Source organism: Trematomus bernacchii, unplaced genomic scaffold (genome assembly GCF_902827165.1).
Source record: "Trematomus bernacchii unplaced genomic scaffold, fTreBer1.1, whole genome shotgun sequence".
NCBI classification, from domain to species: domain Eukaryota; kingdom Metazoa; phylum Chordata; class Actinopteri; order Perciformes; family Nototheniidae; genus Trematomus; species Trematomus bernacchii.
Window position 1 is genome coordinate 3,118,100 of NW_022987869.1, and position 22,253 is coordinate 3,140,352.

General features: G+C 39.3%; 1 protein-coding gene across 1 annotated transcript in view; it reads left to right on the forward strand.

The window, feature by feature from the left end:
* Positions 1-3,059, forward strand: part of LOC117469358 (sodium- and chloride-dependent betaine transporter-like) — a 56,420-nt gene extending 53,361 nt beyond the window's left edge. Inside the window, exons 13-14 of the mRNA XM_034113791.1 lie at positions 691-861; positions 962-3,059. Coding sequence (XP_033969682.1) covers positions 691-861; positions 962-1,081 — 291 coding nt within the window. The 3' untranslated portion in view covers positions 1,082-3,059. The remainder of the gene's footprint in view (positions 1-690; positions 862-961) is intronic.
* The last annotated feature ends 19,194 nt before the right edge of the window (positions 3,060-22,253 follow it).

The following is a 22,253-nucleotide window of genomic DNA, read 5'->3' on the forward strand; positions in this document are numbered from 1 at the left end:
TGTGGCATTCTCTACCCTACTTGCTAGACGTCTGATACTCTTTAGTTGGAAGAAGGCTGCACCGCCGTCTCATAAGCGCTGGGTAGAGGAAGTAATGTCCCATCTTAAACTTGAGCAACTAAAGCACACTACCCGGGGCTCTATCGCAAAGTACTATAAGGTCTGGCAACCATTTCTGTCCTACTTTGAGAACAAATTCTCTAACATTAAAACAACGTAGCCAACCCCCCCCCCCCCCCCACCCCACATTGTTTTTTATTCATTTATGTTTTACTTTTTACTTTTGGTTATTTAACCATGTAGTTTTTAATTTAATAATTTATGTTTATTTTCTATATGCATATTTTGTATCTCTTCTGGATGTCAATTGATATTTTGTAAACTTTCTGTGTGTGCTGTATTTTTGATTGTTGAGCGCTGCTGTTTGTTATATGTGGAAAATCAATAAAGATATTTGAATAATAATAATAAGAAATGTTTCTATGACAACTAAATCTTGACAATATATCACCACTGTTGTATGGCAGACTAGCTTAGCCCCCTTGGATCGTACTGCCTATTTGGGCTACCTCTAATTTGTTAAAACAGGGATGTATGTTTCAAAGGGAGGAATACCTACCTAAATGTTGGTAGACTGTGTCAAAATATTCCACAGAACAATGATTTGTTTTCCTCTGCTTTTCCTTCAAGGTTTGCTTCATCGGCTTCTTTCTGGATTTCCAGCCTCTGAAAACAAGCGACGGCTCTGTGTACCCAAACTGGGCCTACAACCTGGGCTGGGCCATAGCCATCTCCTCTGTGGTCACAATACCCATCTGGGCTGTCAGCAAGATCTACTTCACAGAGGGCTCTTTCAGACAAGTAAGAGCACCAACACAACCCGCTTACAGTTTTTCTGCTTTATTATTGGTTTTCAATATTATTCTGTTTGTCTTTTGTCAATTTGTTCTGTCCTTAACAGCGTCTGTTGGTGCTGTGGCGTCCTGTTAGTGATCCTGTTGGTCCCAAAACAAAAGAAGAACGTTCCCTGAATGAGACAGAAATGAAGTCGTTGTCCGCCCCTTTCCCTGACATGTTATGAGTCAGTATAGTATGCAGGGGCGGACAGGCCCACCTCGGTACCGCAAGTAAATACCGTTAGTAAATTGTCGACAGGGGGACGGACGGGGGACGGGGGTGCTAGTGACTTATCTGACCGGCCCACATCATCCGACTGGCACACTTCAGTACCGGCCCTGATAGTATGTATCGATGATGGATGTCTGTTAAAGAAGACAACATTTGAGTCTCTTAAGTCACCATGTGGAGTTTACATTCACTCTTTCATAGCAAAATACATAGTTTGTATTTTGATGCCTATTAAACGTGTCCATTTACTAACCTCATAAGATTTTGTAGTTGGGTGCTGACATTCTTCCTCATGCCTTTAATTGGCATACGTGACTTAAATGATCCTGCTACCAGTTGTGTGAAGCAGTGTAAAACCAGCAGAAGGAATCTTTATCTTGCTTACTAACAACAAGTTTGGGCCTTTTCTAGGCATTTTATGACAATTGGAGTGTGATTGGTTGGTAGTAGTTGGGTTCTGGCAAGCTGGGTTTCTTAAGTGCTGGAGTGAAGGATGGGAGAGAACCGTAGCACAACCTTTGAGAACCCTATCCTCGATGCCAATGAGGAAAACTCTATCCACATTGTCTCATGTGGTCTCCCTTCAAGGATTGATTTCAACATGGGCACACTACTTATTGACTTTATCTGGTTCAAACGCTTATGTCTTAGTTCTTCTGGTTTAGCACTAGCAGCATTAAAACAATAGATTTGATTAGAGATCATTTACAGCTACTCTGCGATGATTGCATGGTTTTTCAGTTCGACATCCATCCTCTGTTAGTGACTGGCGGATGATGCATGACAACGGCCCAAAATCTGTTTAGAGTCTTGTGTTATAGACGGCACCTGCTATGAGGAACTATGAAAAGTACCGAAACATATCAGCAGGGAACGTTTTCTATTTAGCTTGTGAACATAATCTATCTCTCTATCCATCCGTCCGTCTGACTCTCTATCTATCTATCTATCTATCTATATATATATATATATCTGTAAATAAAGCTAGCCAACGTACACTATATCTATCTAGTTAGCTAGCTTACCTTGGCTACCCATCAAGCTAGCTAGCGAATGTTAGCTAGCTGGCAAACGCCAAATTGGTGGCTCTCGTAATTTAAATTGAAGTTATACCTGAGAGCCGGCGAAGCATAAGGAGAATAAAATCAATAACAGACTTGTTTTACATGAACTACGATGGCACTCAGAAGTGCCGACCCATGTCTAAAAATGTTAAACAAAGCGAAGTGTATATTGTGTTTTAGCCTTGTGATTCAGACCAGGACGAACATGCAACTCCACCAAGTTCCGTCCTTTTTACAACTTCACAAACAAAAACAAACAAATATTTACAACAGCAACAACCGGAACCAATTTTAGACCTTGGTTTTACAAATATTATATATTGTTTTTTATGTCCACCTGTGGATCATTATGAGCGCATTGATTGCGTGAGTGCATGCCTGTGGTTTTCTACTAATGTTGCATACTACCGACCAATCAGCCTCATAGTCTTTGTGCTCATTTATGACTTTATGCTTAGAAATTACAAGGGTTGCTGTGATTTACAACATTTGAATAACGTTTTTGTTGACTGAATGATGTCGCCACTGACTACTGACTTTTTTTTGGTTGATTTGTTTCATTGCGACAGTTTATTTTCATTTTGGGATGATTAAAATATATATTTTTGGGGGATGGATGTGTAACAGTTACGAGTCGTACTAAGAGCACTTACCTAGTTGTTTATTTTAGTAGTATACACATAATAAGCGTTCTGGCACGTTGTTATATGCACATACACATACTGAATGGTCTCACAGAATGTTATGCTTCAATGCTCTCATCTGGAAAGAAATATATATAAGCATACACGTCTATGTGTTTTGAATTATTAGTTTTATAATGGTGAGGTTGAGAATGTCCTGTGTAAATAAATATTTTTGATTCAATTGTTATGTTCATTCTTTTCCTGAAGAGTTTGCTTCAGAATGGACATTGCTTTCTTTGTAAAATGTATCAGAATTATCATGATCCTTCACCACGTATCTATTACTAAAATCACTCGGGCAAACTCGTCACCTTCATGGACTGAACACCGCCGATAATGTCACAGCAAAGTATCCACGTCGTGCCGCAGTAAACATTACACGTTTGTCATTGTGAAAGGTCTTCAGTCTGAGGAAAAAATACAAAGTTTGCAACTTATTTTAAATTAAGTCGTGGTTGAACAACCCTGAACAAATAAAAGGGTTTGACAACAAAATGTCTGGGGTGCAGTTTTAGATTTAAAAAAAAAAATGTATTAGTCAAACTAAAATGTGTTGTCATAAACATACTTTTGAATTTGAATGACTTATTAAAGAAAAGTTAAAGAATTGTTTGTGAATGTTTTCCTGAAAATTTCAAATCCTGAGTCTCTGATTTGTTTAAAACATGAAGCTAATACAGGGTTGTTCTGTTGTCAGGGCTCTAATAAATACATGTATTCTTTCTCGGATCTTACGGTTAAATCAATTAATTCAATTTTATAAAAAAAACAGCCCCTTATCTCAATTCAAACCATGGTTGGCTTGGTGTTGGTGTCAGTGATTCAAGACTTAAGGCTTTATTGTCATATGCACAGTAGCTAGAGTGTAGTTACGCCAATGAAAATCCTAAATCCCAGGCTCCTCCAACAATGCTACATACATATATACTGTATAAGACATAAAACTATAAAACTAATTTTAAAAAAAAGGTGTGGGATGAAACTGTCCCTGAGTCTGGTGGTATTTGTCCGGATGCTGCAGTAGCCCCTGCCAGACGGCAGCATACAGAACAGTTTGTTGCTGGGGTGATGGGGGTCTTCAAAAATCACGTCACATAATATAAATTCTATTCAGGCTACTGGTAAACTGTGTTAAACAGCGTATCTGCACATTTTTTAAGTACACATTTGATGAGTTTTAAGACCTTTTTATGACCTCTAAAAGGAAAAAATAATACCAATACAAAAAAATCGATGATTTAGACAACAGTATAAACCGTTACTGAGTTTTGTTGCATTTGAATAACAGGAAATATTCAGTGCACATTACCCAACATGACTGCTTTCGCATTAACAAAATTTTTTTTTTATGTATGACTGGTGACGATTAACTGTATGAAAAATCCACAGCACTTCTGCCTTCAACGTGGCTGTGGGTGAAAAAGAGTTGAATGCTGTCTGACTTGAAGTGGGCACTGAAGACTTTGCCAGAGCGGATATATTAGTTGTTGTAACAGCCAAACAAGAAGTAGCGCTAGCGAACGACTCAATGGGCATTGTACTCCTTTGAGTACCAGCATAGCACTTGTGTTTTTCCGATCTCATGTGCGAATCTAATGCTTTGGATCCTAATTGTGCCAAGTTTGAAGATTTTCCGAGAAAGTTCGCATTGCGCCTCATAGGAGCTGGACGGTTTCAGACAGCCACGATACTTGCCGTCCCCCAACCACTTGTCATTACATTTGAATTTACCCATTGTTAAACCTGTTCTCAGCGTTGTGTTCCTTTTTGTCCGCGGCAGCCTTCAAATCTGAAGCTGGATAAACACGTTCTTCTTCTACCTTAACACGAGGCGTTCTACCGCCACCTACTAAGCGGAGTGTGCTCTCGCCTACCTATTTCACGTACAAAACAAATAGGTATTGGACGTTGCAGGATATAAAATAACGTTACCGGTAAAATAAAACATACAAATTTAACAAGAAATAGACACACTCATTCATTCTGCCCCAGATCAAATGTAATACCTCCCCTCCTAAAATTACAGACGTTTAAAGAAATCTTTAGACCTTGAATATCAAAAAATAAATGTAAGACTTTTAAGACTTTTTAAGGATCCGCGGGGACCCTGGTTAAAGAAGATACACATTAAATACTGTGATACAGAAGTTACCTCGTTTTTTATTTTATTCAGGATCATATACCCGTGTCTAGTGTAGAAAACGGTAAACTTGTGAATTTAATTATAAAGTTGTGTATATTTACAGGGACTGTTGCAAAAACCAAGCAGCTTATAAACATCAGATTTGAAAAAAAGAGATCTACAAAAAAGAACGCCTTTAAAGATTTTTTCAGTTTTGTTTTAGTTATTATTAATTATCTTTTGTCCGAGAGATGCTGATTTTAAACCATTGTTACGAAAAGTTACAGCATTTCCTGTTTCTGCCAGAGAGAGGGGAGTTTGTCCCAAAGCTTGTTGCTGTATTAACACCATCCATCTGAAAGAAGGAGCCTCATTCAGCTGTGAGTGCAACTACAGACGGAGTTCACTCCATCACGGAGGGGGAGTGGGTAAGGTGTGGTTTGGAATTAGGCCACTATGTCTGTTTCAACTCATGCACCTCACACCTCAACTCCCCTGTCAGTCTGTTAAGTCATTGGACCCAAAAATACTTTTTCCCATTGACATACAGTCAGAGAGAGATGTCTCTAAATCAGCATATATTTTTTCTGGGGCTTATCAACTACCGAACACTTGAATAGCTCTTAATCATGAGATCTTAAAAGTTGTGAAATGCGCAAATAGCCAAAATCTAAAGCTATTTTCCCTCTCCTTCAAATACCTGAGACGTAAAAGAGCAGATTGGAGGTGGGGCTTAAAGGTCCCATGTCATGGCCATTTCTACTGATCACAATTCCATTGTTGAGGTATACTAAAATAGATTTATACCGTGCAATTTTCCAAACTCACATTGGTTTCTCATACAGCATCTCTGTAAAGTATGTGCATTCACCGGTATTCACTCTCTGTCCTAAAAGGCTTGTTGGAGCTCTGATTGGTCACGCGACGTGCAGCTGCTCGTGAGGAGCTGCTGTGAGGAGTAGACAGGGCTTCCGTGTCGGCGAAACAAATACAGCGAGAACAAGCGAAACTCATCCTGAGCACACACAAACACTCACAGCCGAAGTAAAAACAATACGTGTGGCTTGATATAGAGAGGCGAAGTCCCGCCCTTCTACTTCCGCCCCATGGGACCTTATTCGGAAAAATTATGCATTGAAGTCAATGGGGAGAGAAAGATTATCTTTCGATCCCGTTTGAATTGTGCCACAAATTACACATATGATGTTTGTCAATCTTAAATAATAATTTCCATGTCAAAAAAGTCACAGTTTGTCGTAAAACTGTTGAAATATAAGACTATGAAAAACACGCAACTACAGATGGAGCCTCTTATTTTGGACCCCAGCATACAGCTTCCTGCCTACTGCCATCCAGTTACCTGCGTAAGACCTGCCAAAGACCAGTATTCAGGAATGTTAGGCCCTCCCACTATTCTCCAATTTCAGGGTTTAACCAGGAGATGGCGCTATATATTAAATAACTATGGCCAAACTAAGACTTAGTTTTTCACAAGAGACAATGCAGATATTATATAAAAAACTAAAGTTAAAATCTTGTTTTTAATGCCCCAAGAGCAATAACATCTTGTCACAAGCTTTTTGGAAGAAAAAGACTGACCCAAGAGACCTGTAGTTGACTAATTACAGGCCTCAATAAAGTTCTGCCATTGGTTGTGAAAAACAACGGTGGACATAGTGGAAAGTGAAATTGACATTGTCGAATTTAATAAAAATACAAAATAATGCATCTGTGTACGTGTTTTATGTGATCTGCATGCACTTATCAAACATCTAATTAAAGAATGGTAGCTGTACCTCTCAAACAACCTAAACTAGTTATAAATGTTTATTTTAAATAAAGTCTTTATGACTCGGAATATGAATAAAATGGGCCGTTACAGTTTGTTTTCATCTGATTTCAAATAAACAAAGTCTTGGCTTTCAGAATATTAAACTTGTTTCGGCAAATTTAGATGATAAATACAACTATGAAGCCGACCCCCCTCTGAGTGAATACCTGTTAACTTAATTGTTAACACAATAAAAATGATAACAAGAAAAGTTCATGTTTTATCAAGATGATGGGTAATATATGGGTAAAATAATGCATCTGTGTACGTGTTTTATGTGATCTGCATGCACTTATCAAACATCTAATTAAAGAATGGTAGCTGTACCTCTCAAACAACCTAAACTAGTTATAAATAATTTATTATAAAGCTCAATAAGGAAGATTGAACTTTAAACTTTCACACACGTTGACCGGCGAAAAACTCTGCCCGGTTCACCGACCCCCCTCTGAGTGAATACCCAAGATATCTTGGTTTGATTTGGAGAAGGCTTTTAAAGTATACTAACTCTAACTCTATTGTATACAAACTCTTCCCGTCAAGAATATGAATAGAACTTAGATAGATCACTTTACATTTCTGCGAATGAATATCTTAGCTACTTGGCACTAAGAGTACAGATATGTCTACCCTTTCTTTTCAGAGTGTAATATCTGCATTTTCTCTTTTGGTTTGAATAGGAGAAGGGCAATGGTTATCGATGGTGCTTTTAATGCCTATTGTATACGAACTGTGTGATTTATATTGCTTTTCAAATGCATATAAGCCCCCCATTTACACTGCACTTCCCCGTCAAGAAAATGAATAGCACTTAGTTAGATCACTTTACAGATGAGGTTGGACCAGGCCTGTCGCTACTCTCTGCATTTCCTACTGCAGATTAAAAAAAAGCTACAAATATGTATTTCTTAATAAACTAAATAGGCCACCATTGGTAGCAGTTCTCATTATATACTTCTCAGTAACTGCTCCCCTTAAATTAAATGTATTCTGTAGATAAATGTAAACGTTCACCATCCCCCACCCGCCCACTGTTTGTTGCTTTTTGACATGTAAATGGGTAACTACCCCCCTCTGAGTGAATACCTGTTGTACCTGTCCGGGGCTAAGCCCATAGGACGATGCTCTGATGTCATCACCCTCGCACATTGGTCATATGTTTACAAAAAACGATGTTAACACTTTCTCGTTCTTAATATATGCTATATTTAGGGTCGATATGTGTTGAATTTACTTTAAAATAGCAGATCACTGTGATTCACTTCTCCGCGGCTCCTCCGTGCAGAGAGGCCCCCCCCGTTGACAATTCACGAGCGTCTAACTCTCTCCCCCCTCCCCCGTCGCACCTTCTAACAGAACCCCCCCCCCCCCCCCCCCATATCTGGATTTGGCCCACAGACCTAGAGAGTAGCAAAATACAGTGAGTCCTAAACACAAGTAGTCAGGGTTCATTTATAACGCTTATTTTGATTTATTTTTCTCAAATGATGCTGTATGTTTCACTTTCTGAAAGCGTTAGAATCGCACATGAAAAATATTGAAAGCTGCCAGCTGCCCTCGGCCATGTCTTTGGCGGTGATCCAAGCTTCGGTACCACAGTGGATAAAGTTAGTAATACATTTATAGGCTACTGATCAAATGTCAATACATTACATAAGTCTTATTCTCATTCATACTTAATTTATTTCTTCTTCTGTCAGTATGAACACAAAAAACTAACCGGTATTACATTTCATTCTAAAGTTTACGGTCTAAAAAGGTATTTAAAACAGATAATTTGTCGTTGCTTTTGGCATAAGCAGTCAGAGGAAACATAACGTTCTCAGTAAGATTCCTTGAAGAACTAGAGCACAAGAACCAAAGTAAGCTTTACTTTCAATGAACCTTCAATATAGACCTAACATGTGAAGAAACATACTTTATTTAAAATAAACATTTATAACTAGTTTAGGTTGTTTGAGAGGTAATTGAAATAGCTAAGGGTGATGATCTGCGAACACAAACTACAGACTGCTGGAGAAGAGATATCACAGGGGGGGGGTTGGGACACACACATTCCGATGGCCAATTCGTTTTAAACAAAGAGTAGGCTATACTCAACCTAGTGGGGTGGGGGCTGGTGAACGGTATGGTCAATGTTTGTAAACACTGTGACATTTTGACTTTATTTGATCATTTCAGTTAAAAACTAACGTTCATATTTCATATTACTGTTTTGCCTGGCTGGACCTGTAATTTACAGGAAAGGAGTGCACGCTACTAAAGAGACACGCTACCATGGAAACCAAACAATGGTGTTGCTGTATTGAAGTCCGAGTGGAAACAGTCATATTTGGAGCGTTATGTTAGAATGAAACAGCGAGGTCGTGACTCACAAAAAAAAAGTGTTACTTCACTAACTGTAAGCTTGTCACTCAGAGTAACCTACAGTTAACTTAACTGTTGGAAAAGAAAGATCAGGGGGGGGAGAGAGCTGTGATGGGCCATTAGGAGTGTGAACACACAGCTGAGAGCTGCCGTTTCATTCTGACTGTTTAAAAAACGGTAACAACGGACTATTTTTCTTAGCGGATGCATGTAAATTTAAATCAATACATACAACTATTTTTTAAATCAATAAAAATATTTTCTAAATCCATAAAAGCATTTTAATTAATATTGGGAGTCATGTCGTTACTTTGTGGCCATGTAATAAGCGGGATAATTTGCAGCGACTTGGTCATTATGGGGAAAAATAACACCCAGGGATCAGTAATTTTTAGTGAATTACTGAGTTTAGGCACGTTAATAACATTTTAATGAAGTTGAATACAGTATATTCATATTTGTCAGTGATTTCATGTCAATTCGGCGAACATAAACGATTAAATTAGGATTAAAAATCGAGAGCCGGCTGCTGTTCGTTACGGTAACCCAACTAGGACACTTGACACAGTGGCTTTTGGCAAAGCACACAAAGAAAACAAAAAAAACCGAGAGAGATGAATTATTGTTATTACAACGTGACTTCACTATTATTTAACAACTATTTTTATTGGGTTCTTTTATTTGGGGTTAAGTACATTGTCAGAATAAGTGAGAAATGGATTTAACTTCTGTTAGACAGCTATCATACTGAATAAATATTTATGCAAAAATGTATGGCATTAATAATGTATATCTAATTACATTTAAAAATGTATGGCATTAATAATGTATATCTAATTACATTAACTGTGAATGTCTTTCATTTTATTTAAAATGAAATAAAATTACATAAAACATTTTCCATAAAAAAGTTGATTCAAGAACAAATCAGTACTTTTCTTATATGACTATTATTGCTAAATTTGAAAGGTCTTTACCAGCTTTGGAATTATATATATATATATAGCACCTTCTGCCATCCCATCTCTACTGACAATCATTAACACTTAGATTTTATGATATCGTAAGCATCTTCAGTGATTGACTTAAACATTGAGAATGTATTTATTAACTTCTGACATTTTCATATACAAATGTGATCATACACCAACACACTTTTTTTAATTGAGTTGTGCAACATGGCGGACCATCTCGCACATGCGCACATGCATAACATCTCGCACATGCGCATAACAACATGGTGATGTTTTGTAAATGATTACATGTCTTATTTAGCACAGACTATGATCCAGACTATGATCCTATCCGTGACATATGGATCTTAACAAAGATCCGCTATACATTAGTACCAGATATACTGTACACGGACATTTTAGTGAACCAGACCAGCTGTTTCCGCCGGGTCTTCGCTTCCCGGGCATCACGTTGTTTACAAGTGTGTTCAGATGCTAAATAAAAGTTTAGCTTGTACTTTTGATACCCCGCCTCTCGGCACCACAACATCCAGTTTACTGTATTTCACATGAGCGATGTCGAACATTGAAAAGTCCTTATAAAATCTCTGTTATTAGATCAGTACTTTTCTTATATGACTATTATTGACTTGAACACTGAGAATGTATTTATTAACTTCAGACATTTGAAATATTTGAAATCAGATGAAAACAAACTGTAACGGACCCTGCCGTGTTATCTATGATTACTATGCCTTACTGTACATTCATAATTTCAGCCGGAGGTAGGTGGTAGGCGTTGCGGAGGAGCAGATTGCGAGTGAGGTGCCTGTTCTAAACTAACTATTCCAGCTGTTATAAAGCATTAAATAAAAAGTAAGCAAGGAATACAGAATGTTTCGTTACGTTACTTTGTTGAGAATGTGGCCATGTACATGTAATACATGGGATCATTTGCAGCGACTTGGTCATTGTGGGGAAAAATAACACCCATCCTGATCGTTTCAATGAAGTTGAATACAGAATATTCATATTTGTCAGTGATTTCATGTCAATTCGGCGAACATAAACATCAATGATGATGATTAAATTAGGATTAAAAATCGGGAGAGCCGGCTCGTTCGTTTTTTCCGACTAAACAACATTATTTAAATGATTACATGTCTTATTTAGCACAGACTATGATCCTATCCGTGACATATGGATCTTAACAACAAAGAAGTTGATTTCACATGACTCCAGTGTGGAACCCCACTGCACCCCCTGGTGGATCAATGATCCATTGCAGCTGGCTTCACAATAATTAAATGTGTTTATCACGGGGGCGGTATCAAGTCAGACTGGGGGCCGGCCGGCCATCACGGAACGTGCACGAACCGATCACGACCCTCGCATTTTAAACTGTCCAAAATAAGACGCTTCATCTGTAGAAAGACTACAAATCCCAGAATCCCGGTCCCGCATGCAGGCTCTTACGAGCCTACTAACTCCCCTTTTGTGTGTGTACAGCTCTCAACATGCCCAGACTTGTAGTGATTTTCACCTCTTTTAATACTTTTCGCCTCATTCTGAAAGAAAGAAGTGAAATGTGCCAACGTGACGGCCGTCTTGGTGTGTGATGCGAGACGGGAGATCTAGTTCATTGAGCGGTTCACATAAAAAAAAGTGTTACTTCACAGTTTTACGACACATTTTTATTTTTTTGACTTGTAAAATTATCTTTCAAATTGACAAACATCATATGTGTAATTCGTGGCACAATTCAAACGGGATCGAAAGGTAATCTTTCTCTCTCCATTGACTTCAATGCATAACTTTTCCGAAATAAGGTCCCATGGAGGTCCACTGGAAAGGGAGGGACTTCGCCTCTCTATTGAGTAAGAAAAAGGTTTATAACGCTGTGAGCATGGGTCTGCGGAGAGCATTTCTCCGCGATCCCAACTTAGTAGTCCGGAAAACGTTTACCCATTTAAACAGTCGTGGTAGATACCTTGTTTGTTTTAAACATCATAAATACACAAACAACAATGAATACTTACAGGTTGTGTACCCGAATCTCCCGGTGGTCCAAACAAAGTAGGAGTAGTGTGTGTGTGTGTGTGTGTGTGTGTGTGTTGCATGCAGCAGCCGCATGTGTGCAAACTACCCCGCCCCCTCGCACACACCCTCGTTTGGGAAGCCTTGTTTCTTGAAAGGCTGGCAGAGGGTGCGGCCAGACCGTTTACATGAATAAAAACCTTCATAACACACAAGGGGACGGGTAATAACCGGAAAAGCATGCCATGGGACCTTTAAGGAAAACTCAAGTGTGCATGCTCTATGGGCCCGGATCATGGATGCATTAAGAGAACTGGATACAGTGTCTGAGGCAGGGCCCTGCTTATAACTGTGAAAGTTGCTCAGTGACACATGAAGCCAGGTCTCCCTTGAAAAAGAGATCAGTGATCTCAATGGGATACACCTGGATAAATAAAGGTTTGAAATGAAATGAAAAGCCAAAATGGCCTGATTCTCGAGGAAAAAAGGACTTGGATCATCCATCATTTTGGCTAATAGAGAATGCGCATTGGCATTTTCCTTAAGCCCTGCCTCCAATCCGATGCATCACAGCAGTGCCACATCCGGCCTAATGGTCTGAATTAGGGATTTTCAAGTGTTTGTGCTGTGATGTTAACTCACCCAAAACATTTATGATTCAGAGATGTCTCTTTCGCATTGTAGGTCAATGGGAAAATATGTTTTTGGGCCCACTGGTGTCATGTGACTGAGACTGAAGTTTTAGTCGACAGTTTATAATAACTCAATGCCAGAAGGGTAGACAAAGATCCACAGTTGACATTTATAAAAAACTATTTGACCTGCTGTTTAAGTGGCCGTGATAGACCTCAACTACCTCGATAAAATGTACCATTGATAAATAAATGCTAAATTGGCTTTAGTTTGATGGAAAGTAAGTAATTCTCAGAAATGTCTTACAAGACATATGAAAGCAGACATAGAACATCCTGAACTTTTGAACTATGCTCATTGTGCATCTTAGAATGTACAAGCCAAGCATAAAGTTTCCACCACAATTCTAGGAAGGCCTTGTGGTTTTTGACACCTTGAGAGCGGTTAAAACGGTTGAGGAAGACAACGCACACAGGATGCAGATAAACTGCTTAAAAGACTTGAACCAACATCCTGGACCAACAAAACTTAGAGATAATAGAGACAGTTTTATTAAGTTTGTTTTGGGAAAAAACTAAAGAATTAAGTGTACATATTTTAAATTGAGTTGAGAGAAATCTAATTCTAAACATGACATGATCAATGTGTTCTGATTTAAAATTGCATATCATTACTATAATCTTAATTTGTCTGATTTGAACATTACATTTTTAATTGCTCATTAAGTAAAAGCTGAAACTATGTTACCTCCTTCTTACTCAAAGATAGAAAAAGGGGAATACACCTGATGTAGAGAGGGAGGAGGGAGGAAACTATAAAAGAGGATGAGTGAAGAGAAACAAGGCTTTTTGGGGCTTGCCTTTGGGTCTTGGGCTTTTTGAGAGGTTGGGTCCTTTTTGGGGTTCTCTATGCTTTTTGTCCTTTGACCTTGTGTCTTTGCAAAACCTTTGTATTTTTCTTTTAAATTTTTAGATCTTGTAATCCTCTATTTTTGTAAAAACCCAATAAAACCGGTTTGTACTTTGTACATTTCGACCCAATTCCTGGTCTCTCTGGTGGTCTCTGAAGGTATCTGCTTGGTCTTAGAGTAAGGTAAAACACCCTTCCTTGGAAAAGGCTGACAGTAGTTGATAATTTGGACTTTCAAATTGTTTAAGGGAAGTAGAAACCATGCTAAGTGGTTGATTTGGTTTTGATTGATGCTGAAATATGACATGTGCTTTGCTTGTGTTGTAATATCACAGCTGTGATATCAGTGTTTGACTCTGGCTATGCTTGATTTTATATTTGCATTATTAAAATTGGCATAATTAAGGTTCAAAAGAGGGGGTTAGGGATTGTGGGTCCTGAAGCTGCCCTAAACCAGGGAGTCTCCCAACCAGGCACGTGCACACATAGACATCAAAGTGTGCTTGAGCCCCTGCCCTTTTTCTTCCTCCAGAGAAACTGCCCTTATTTTTATTTTCTTTATTAAATAAATGAATATATATCTACTGCTGTTTGCGCACAGTTTCCCTTTCCAAAAATATATTGATTGAATACAAAATAAAAAAGATCAGGTCGGGAGATTAGACTGTGAAGTTCCGATGCTCTCTCTACCCTCCCTCCCTCCCTCCACGTCTCGCGCACAGCGGTGCAATATCACCCAGCTGCAGCAAGCCCCCAGGAAGTGCGCCGGACTCTGAGGAAAATATTCGGATGTATAATAACAACTGGATACAGCGTGGGAGGCGGGGCCTCATTCATTCCTATGAGAGCTGCTCATTGGTGCGTGAAGACAAAATGGCCCAACTTTTGAGAGAGCGAAACGTCACAGATTACCCGTCATGCCTGAGAAGTACCCGTATGGGCGCTCATAGAGCAAAAGGCTCGTTCACATCAAGCACGTCAATTTGCGTACACCTAACAGCACCGTGCGTTCATGACAGCATGGTACTGGATTGTTATGATGGATTTGATATTAACGAGGCGGCCGCGGCAGTTGGCAGCTAGCGGCTAGCTAGTAATTATGCTAATTTACAAATGAATCGTTATGTACTTTTATATTACGCTGATAACAGGATCTAGTGATATCCAAGCAACAGAGCTTAATTTAGCATGATACTTTTGTGGGTTGTACATGAAACCACTTGGTAATATATACAAATGTATGTATTTTGAAGCCTGTTCTGATCAATTATGAGTTGAATCTTTATCTAAAAAGTAAAGCTGATGATGGATTACTGTGGTGGAGTTAAAATAACAATAGCCTATTTCTCTTTGAAATGCGATGGAGTAAAATAATAGTAACTGTGATTATTCATGTTAAGTACCCTACAAGTAACTAAAACGTATAATACTTGAAGGAAAGGTGTAAAATGTTTCCATAAATACCAATATCACACTACAACACAGACTATAACACCCCTTGTTGTTAAATACCAACCATGTGTATATATCAGAGGTGGGACCAAGTCATTGTTTTGCAAGTCCGAGTCAAGTCTCAAGTCTTTGCGCTCAAGTCCGAGTCAAGTCTCAAGTCTTTGCACTCAAGTCCAAGTCAAGTCTCAAGTCAGGATGGGAAAGTTCAAGTCAAGTCCAAGTCCTAAACTTTGACAAAACGAGTCTTAAACAAGTCCTTATGTGCTTTTCAACAAATGTAATGACATCGATCAACAGAATAATACTTAATAATCAAACTGCTCTTTATTAGTCACATTAATAATTTAATAATCCATTTTCTCTCTGCTGGTAAAGTAACGTGTTTTTCTTCTATTGTAAGAGGGATCAGTAAGGTAAGGCTACCGTGACGGTTTGATTCAGAAGGAGTTTAATGTATAAGATCCCTGATGTTGAGGTGACCAGAATGTTTATTTCCACTGTGTACAGCATGTTATAAGGGACCCACAATCTATCTTTATGCAAGGGATAATGTGCAGCGAGGCGTCTCTATGGGGAAAAGAACACCTGAATCTAGATCCCTCTGCAGGTGGTACTTTAACTATATTTTGATGCTAATACTTTTGTACTTTTACTTGTAACATTTTGAATGCAGGATCTTTTATTGTAACCGAGTATTCCTACACTCTGGTACTGTTACTCAAGTACAAGATCTGAACTTCTCCCACCTCTGGCAATAAATCCTGAGTGGTTACCAAAAAAAAAACCCTGCTCTGAAGGTTATTTTCATTTTACAAATCCTGCACTCAGCTTTGCTTTCTCCAATATCATTGAAATGCAGCCAGAAGCTGCTCCTTTTTTCGGTTTTCGCAAATGTCTTGACTTCTTCCGACGCGCTTGCATTTAAATCCGTCTCCCCGTCGCTCTGTGTATCTGGCCTGTACCACTACACCTGCTGTCTTTGGAGCGTCTGCCCCCCACCCTTCTTTCACATAATGGTATGATCCTAGTGTGTCCTCGCATATGATTGGCCGCATGGTGGCTCAGCAAAATAAAGTCCCGCCCCTGCCTGCATGGATTCTCAGCAAGAGTTGCAGCGGCTGAAGATTCTGCTCTCCCCGACGGGAGTCTGCTCTTCAAGCAGCATCTCGCGATCGGCGTGTTGGAGACCCCTGAATTAAATTATCAAGTCACCTCAAGTCAGAAGGCTCAAGTCCAAGTCAAGTCCCGAGTCATTGGTGTTCAAGTCCAAGTCGAGTCGCAAGTGTTTTGTGATTTTGTCAAGTCGAGTCCAAAGTCATCAAATTGGTAACTCGAGTCTGACTTGAGTCCAAGTCATGTGACTCGAGTCCACACCTCTGGTATATATATATATTTTCTTTTCCTTATCACTGTTGTAAGTTAACTTATTTATTCTATATCTTCTTCTATATTTGTATTTGAATGTATGTCACAGTCCTCTGTTTATTTATTGTTAACCTGTTTAGCCCTGAGCCTTTTTTTTCAGGTCTCAGGCTCGAAAATGACATTCCCAGAACAAACTAGAAAATGCATTTCCTGCAGAAAATGCGTGCGAATGCTGTAAACTGTGAACATTTGTGGCTGAATTTAGCTGAATATGCAGAAAAAGCTGAATATGTTATTAGCTGAATGGTAGCTGCTTTTAGCTACAAAAATGCAGAAAAAGCTTAATATTTAAAAGAAAAGGTTTAAACAAACATGTATAGCCTTGATGTCCTGAAATAGCTGAATAATGTAATAGTTGAATGGTTTCTGCAGCTGAAAATAGGCTGAAGGAGTTAAATATCAGATGTAAGTAGTAGTGAATGAATTTGTATTAAGATGAGAAAAGAAAGTAAAAAGGCTTGGGAAAGCAGCAGAATATTTGAACTACAAACTTTTGAACTAACTTGATGGTGAATTATCTGTCGCCATGGCAACGGCATTTGATGACACCCCATAATACGCTTAGATATGTTGATGGCTGCATCGTTACCAAACCTGTGAAGTTTTGGGCCATTTCGAGCATTTTCACTGAAATTATGAGAAAACCGTGTTTCATGGTGAGCATTGTGTTGCCATGGCAACGGCATTTGAAGAAATCTCAAAACTGTCCCGTAGATGTCTTCACGGCTGGACTGTTAGCACACATGTGAAGTTTGAGCACTTTTTGAATTTTTTTATAGTAGTTATACATTACATTAGGAGGTTACATTACTCTCTCTCTTCTCTTGATTGCCCTCTCTCTTCTCTTGATCACCCTTTCAATCTTCTATCGCCCTCTCTCTTCTCTTGATCGCCCTCTCTCTCTTCTCTCTCTCTTCTCTTGCTCACCCTCTCTCTCTTCTCTTGATCGCCCTCTCTCTTCTCTTGATCGCCCTCTCTCTCTCCTCTTGATCGCCCTCTCTCTTCTCTTGATCGCCCTCTCTCTCTTCTCTTGATCACCCTCTCACTCTTCTATCACCCTCTCTCTCTTCTCTTGATCGCCTTCTCTCCTCTTGATCGCCCTCTCTCTCTTCTCTTGATCGCCCTCTCTCTCTTCTATCACCCTCTCACTCTTCTATCACCCTCTCTCTCTTCTCTTGATCGCCCTCTCTCTCTCCTCTTGATCGCCCTCTCTCTCTCTCCTCTTGATCGCCCTCTCTCTTCTCTTGATCGCCCTCTCTCTCTTCTCTTGATCGCCCTCTCTCTCTCCTCTTGATCGCCCACTCTCTCTCCTCTTGATCGCCCTCTCTCTCTCCTCTTGATCGCCATCTCTTTCTCTCCTCTTGATCGCCCTCTCTCTCTCCTCTTGATCGCCCTCTCTCTCTCTCTTGATCGCCCTCTCCTCTTGATCGCCCTCTCTCTCTCCTCTTGATCGCCCTCTCTCTCTCCTCTTGATCGCCCTCTCTCTCTCCTCTTGATCGCCCTCTCTCTCCTCTTGATCGCCCTCTCTCTTCTCTTGATCGCCCTCTCTTTTCTCTTGATCGCCCTCTCTCTCCTCTTGATCGCCCTCTCTCTCCTCTTGATCGCCCTCTCTCTCTCTCCTCTTGATCGCCATCTCTCTCTCCTCTTGATCGCCCTCTCTCTCTCCTCTTGATCGCCCTCTCTCTTCTCTTGATCGCCCTCTCTCTTCTCTTGATCGCCCTCTCTCTCCTCTTGATCGCCCTCTCTCTCTCCTCTTGATCGCCCTCTCTCTCTCCTCTTGATCGCCCACTCTCTCTCCTCTTGATCGCCCACTCTCTCTCCTCTTGATCGCCCATCTCTCTCTCCTCTTGATCGCCCTCTCTCTCTCCTCTTGATCACCCTCTCTCTCTCCTCTTGATCGCCCTCTCTCTCTCTTCTCTTGATCGCCCTCTCTCTCTCCTCTTGATCGCCCTCTCTCTTCTCTTGATCACCCTATCACTCTTCTATCACCCTCTCTCACTTCTCTTGATGTGTCTGTGAGAGAGAGGGAGAGTGTGTGTGTGTGTGTGAGAGAGAGAGAGAGAGAGAGTGTGTGTGTCTGTCTGTATGTCTGTGAGAGAGAGAGAGAGAGAGAGAGAGAGAGTGAATTGTTACAGCTCAAATGCATTGCAATGACTTCCATGTTAAAAAAAGACTTTAAAAAGCTGAATATTTTAAAAAAGTTGAAAGTTTCCCATCATGTGCTGAAAAGGCTGAATTGTTTGATATTTGAATGGTTCCTGCAGCTGAAATTAGGCTGAAGGAGTTAAATAAAGACATTAAATGTAAGTAGTAGTGAATGAATGTTTACAAACACCTGTGTGTGTAAACCCAGAGATGAAAGGTTACCATGGTGACGACTTATGACGATTTTCCAACTGCAGCACTGAGTCCCATTAAGAATGCATTGAGGATTATATCTGACAATTTTGCCACCTGTTCAAAAACGATGGCTCCTATCAAAAAATGACCAGACCGTATGTGTTGTTTTTTTTGGTTTTGTGTGTAAAATGTGGAGATGGGAGCAGTTTGTCTAAAGTGTACTTCTCTCTGTTCTGAAGAAAGTTCCGGAAAGATTTAACATGGGAACCAATTGGGAGCTAGCTGGACTTTTTGTCTCTTCATGCCCTCAAGAGGCATTTTGTTTAATATTTCTTCTTAATTCTTTTTCCTTTTCCAACCTAGGAGAGGTTTTCCTACGTTTTTCATGAAAAAATATGTCTGAGGAGTGTAGGGTTTGGGAATTATGGCAAGTTTAAAACATTTTTGGGGGAGAATTTGAAGAACTGCTGCACTCTGTTTTGAGATCAAAGCACTCTAGACTTAACGAGCTGCTCCATCCACACTAATGTTAAAATCTGAAGAAAGCCTCTTTACCAAGCTCCAAACAAAGTTAATTATCTCAAAAAGTGTAATAGATATCAAAAAGATTCCTGAACAGGCTGAATAGTTTAATATTTGAATGGTTTCTGTAGCTGAAAATAAGCTGAAGTTATGGAGAGCCAAAGTATTGGCTGAAATAATAATATTAAGGGGAAGAATAAAGATTTGAAGTACTATAGTGGAATGCTGTGGCACAGCATTCGCACTAATAAAGAAATTGAAGTACTATAGTGGAATGCTGTGGCACAGCATTCGCACTAATAAAGAATTGAAGTACTATAGTGGAATGCTGTGGCACAGCATTCGCACTAACTAGAAAATGCATTTCCTGCAGAAAATGCGTGCGAATGCTGTAAACTGTGAACATTTGTGGCTGAATTTAGCTGAAAATGCAGAAAAAGCTGAATATGTTATTAGCTGAATGGTAGATGCTTTTAGCTACAAAAATGCAGAAAAAGCTTCATATTTAAAAGAAAAGGTTTAAAAAAAGGTATAAACAACATGTATAGCCTTGATGTCCTGAAATAGCTGAATAATGTAATAGTTGAATGATTTCTGCAGCTTAAAATAGGCTGAAGGAGTTAAATATCAGATGTAAGTATCAGTAAATGAATTTGTATTAAGAAGAGAAAAGAAAGTAAAAAGGCTTGGGAAAGCAGCAGAATATTTTGACTGCAAACTTTTCGACTAAAACCATACGTCACCAATAATGTATAAAATATGTGGAACCTGTTGAAGTCAGTATGAAGTCTCCATCAGACAGAAAATAATAGGCTGAGACAGTCTGTTAAAGTCCAGTCTGTCAGTGTTTGTTTCTGTTCCTGAGCAGCTACTCATAACACCCAATCATAACACCTGTGTGTGTGTCCAGAGATCAAAGGTTTCCATGGTGTCTGTTCTGATTAGATGATGTCACTCAGGTGTGTGTGTGTGGCTCCAATCTGCCCATCAACACCATGGCAACCAACTGCAGCACTGAGTCCCATAAGAATGCATTGCGGAGTATATCTGACAATTTTGCCACCTGTTAAAAAACTATGGCTCCTATACAAAAATGACCAGACTGTGAGCATCAGGGAACCCCAATGAACTGATATATGTTTTTTTTTTGGGTTGTGTGTGTCAAATGTGAAGACGGGAGCAGTTTGTCTAAAGTTGACTTCTCTCTGTTCTGAAGAATGTTCCGGTCAAATTTAACATGGGAGTCTATTGGGAGTTAGGTGGACTTTTTGTCACTCTGATCACTATTGGGCCAGAACGGTGTGTCCATTTGATATGATGAAGGCAATTGAGCAGGCCAGACTAATAATGCTCCTGAAGTCTTTTGAAATTATTTGAATAGATTGTATATTTTGGCTCTGAGAGCAGTTTTAAAATATTTTTTCCGAAGATTTTTAAGACCCTCTACACTCTAAGTGATGATGTCACGCACTCTAAAATCTAAAACAGCCTGTACATTTACCAAAACTTAAACGTTGATAAGTCAAAAACCGTAAAAAAGATATCAAAAATAAAAGTCAAGTTTGAATAGGTGAAGGTGTTGTGATCATTTGAAAGTTGGAATGAAGTGTCTAGCTGAAAGTATGTGGAAGGAGTAGCATTTGGCGCATGGTGTAGGAAAAGAGGATTTGAAGGCATCTCCCATTGACTTCCATGTTAAAAAAAGAGTTTAAAAAGCTGACTATTTCAAAAAGTATAAAATATCTTTAAAAAGTTGAAGGTTTCCCATCGATTCCTGAACAGGCTGAATAGTTTGATATTTGAATGGTTTCTGTAGCTGAAAGTAAGCTGAAGTTATGGAGAGCCAAAGTATTGGCTGAAATAATAATAATAATTTTAAGCGGAAAGAATAAAGATTTGAAGTATTATAGTGGAATGCTGTGGCACAGCATTCGCACTAATAAATGATGCATTGTTATTTCATACAGGGCCAAAAAGAGCAGTCTGTTATCCTATTTAACAATCTTGTTTTGTGTTTCACCTGGTGACAACTTTAAACATGAGCTGATCACTCATTAAAACAAGGTCCGGAACAGGGCCAAAAAACCAGTTTTGTACCCTATTTAATCGTCGATCTTGTTTTTTCGCTTCACCTGGTGCCTTAACTCACAAATTCTTGTGTTAATGGATTTTCTTATATCTGATGTCTTGGTCCCTGGATGGTGGTTTACTCCAGCATCTGTGGAACAGAACAATTACAAATAATTAGAAGTTCACAAAAGACAGCAGGAATTATAACAATATCCATAATATCTATATTAAAGCATGGGTTGGCTTGGTGAATAATGTGGGAATGCAAATAGTGGAAGAATAGGCTTTGTACATTTTCATCTGAGTGTGGCGCTACTGGTTGGTATATTTTATGGAATTTGGACCAAGCATCTGCATCTGTAGCAGTTCTGTTTAAAATATTTTAAAATGTAATTGCATTCATCTTTAAAGGTGGGGTAGGTAAGTTTGAGAAACCGGCTCGAGATACACTTTTTGTTATATTCCATGGAATGCTCTTAACATCCCGATAGCAATGAATATCTTAACCTGTTTCACGCCTTCCCCCCGGTACCGGGCGGATAAACGCGTCATTTGCAGGAAACAACGTCTAAGGAATCTTAATATTGAATAAAACTATGAATGTGTTATATCCATGTAACGGGAAGAAACTCAGCTAACTGATCTTTTTAATTTTTTTTTTCAAAAAAACCCCACAATGCTAGCACTCAGCCTCTGAATTAGCCTCGACGAAAA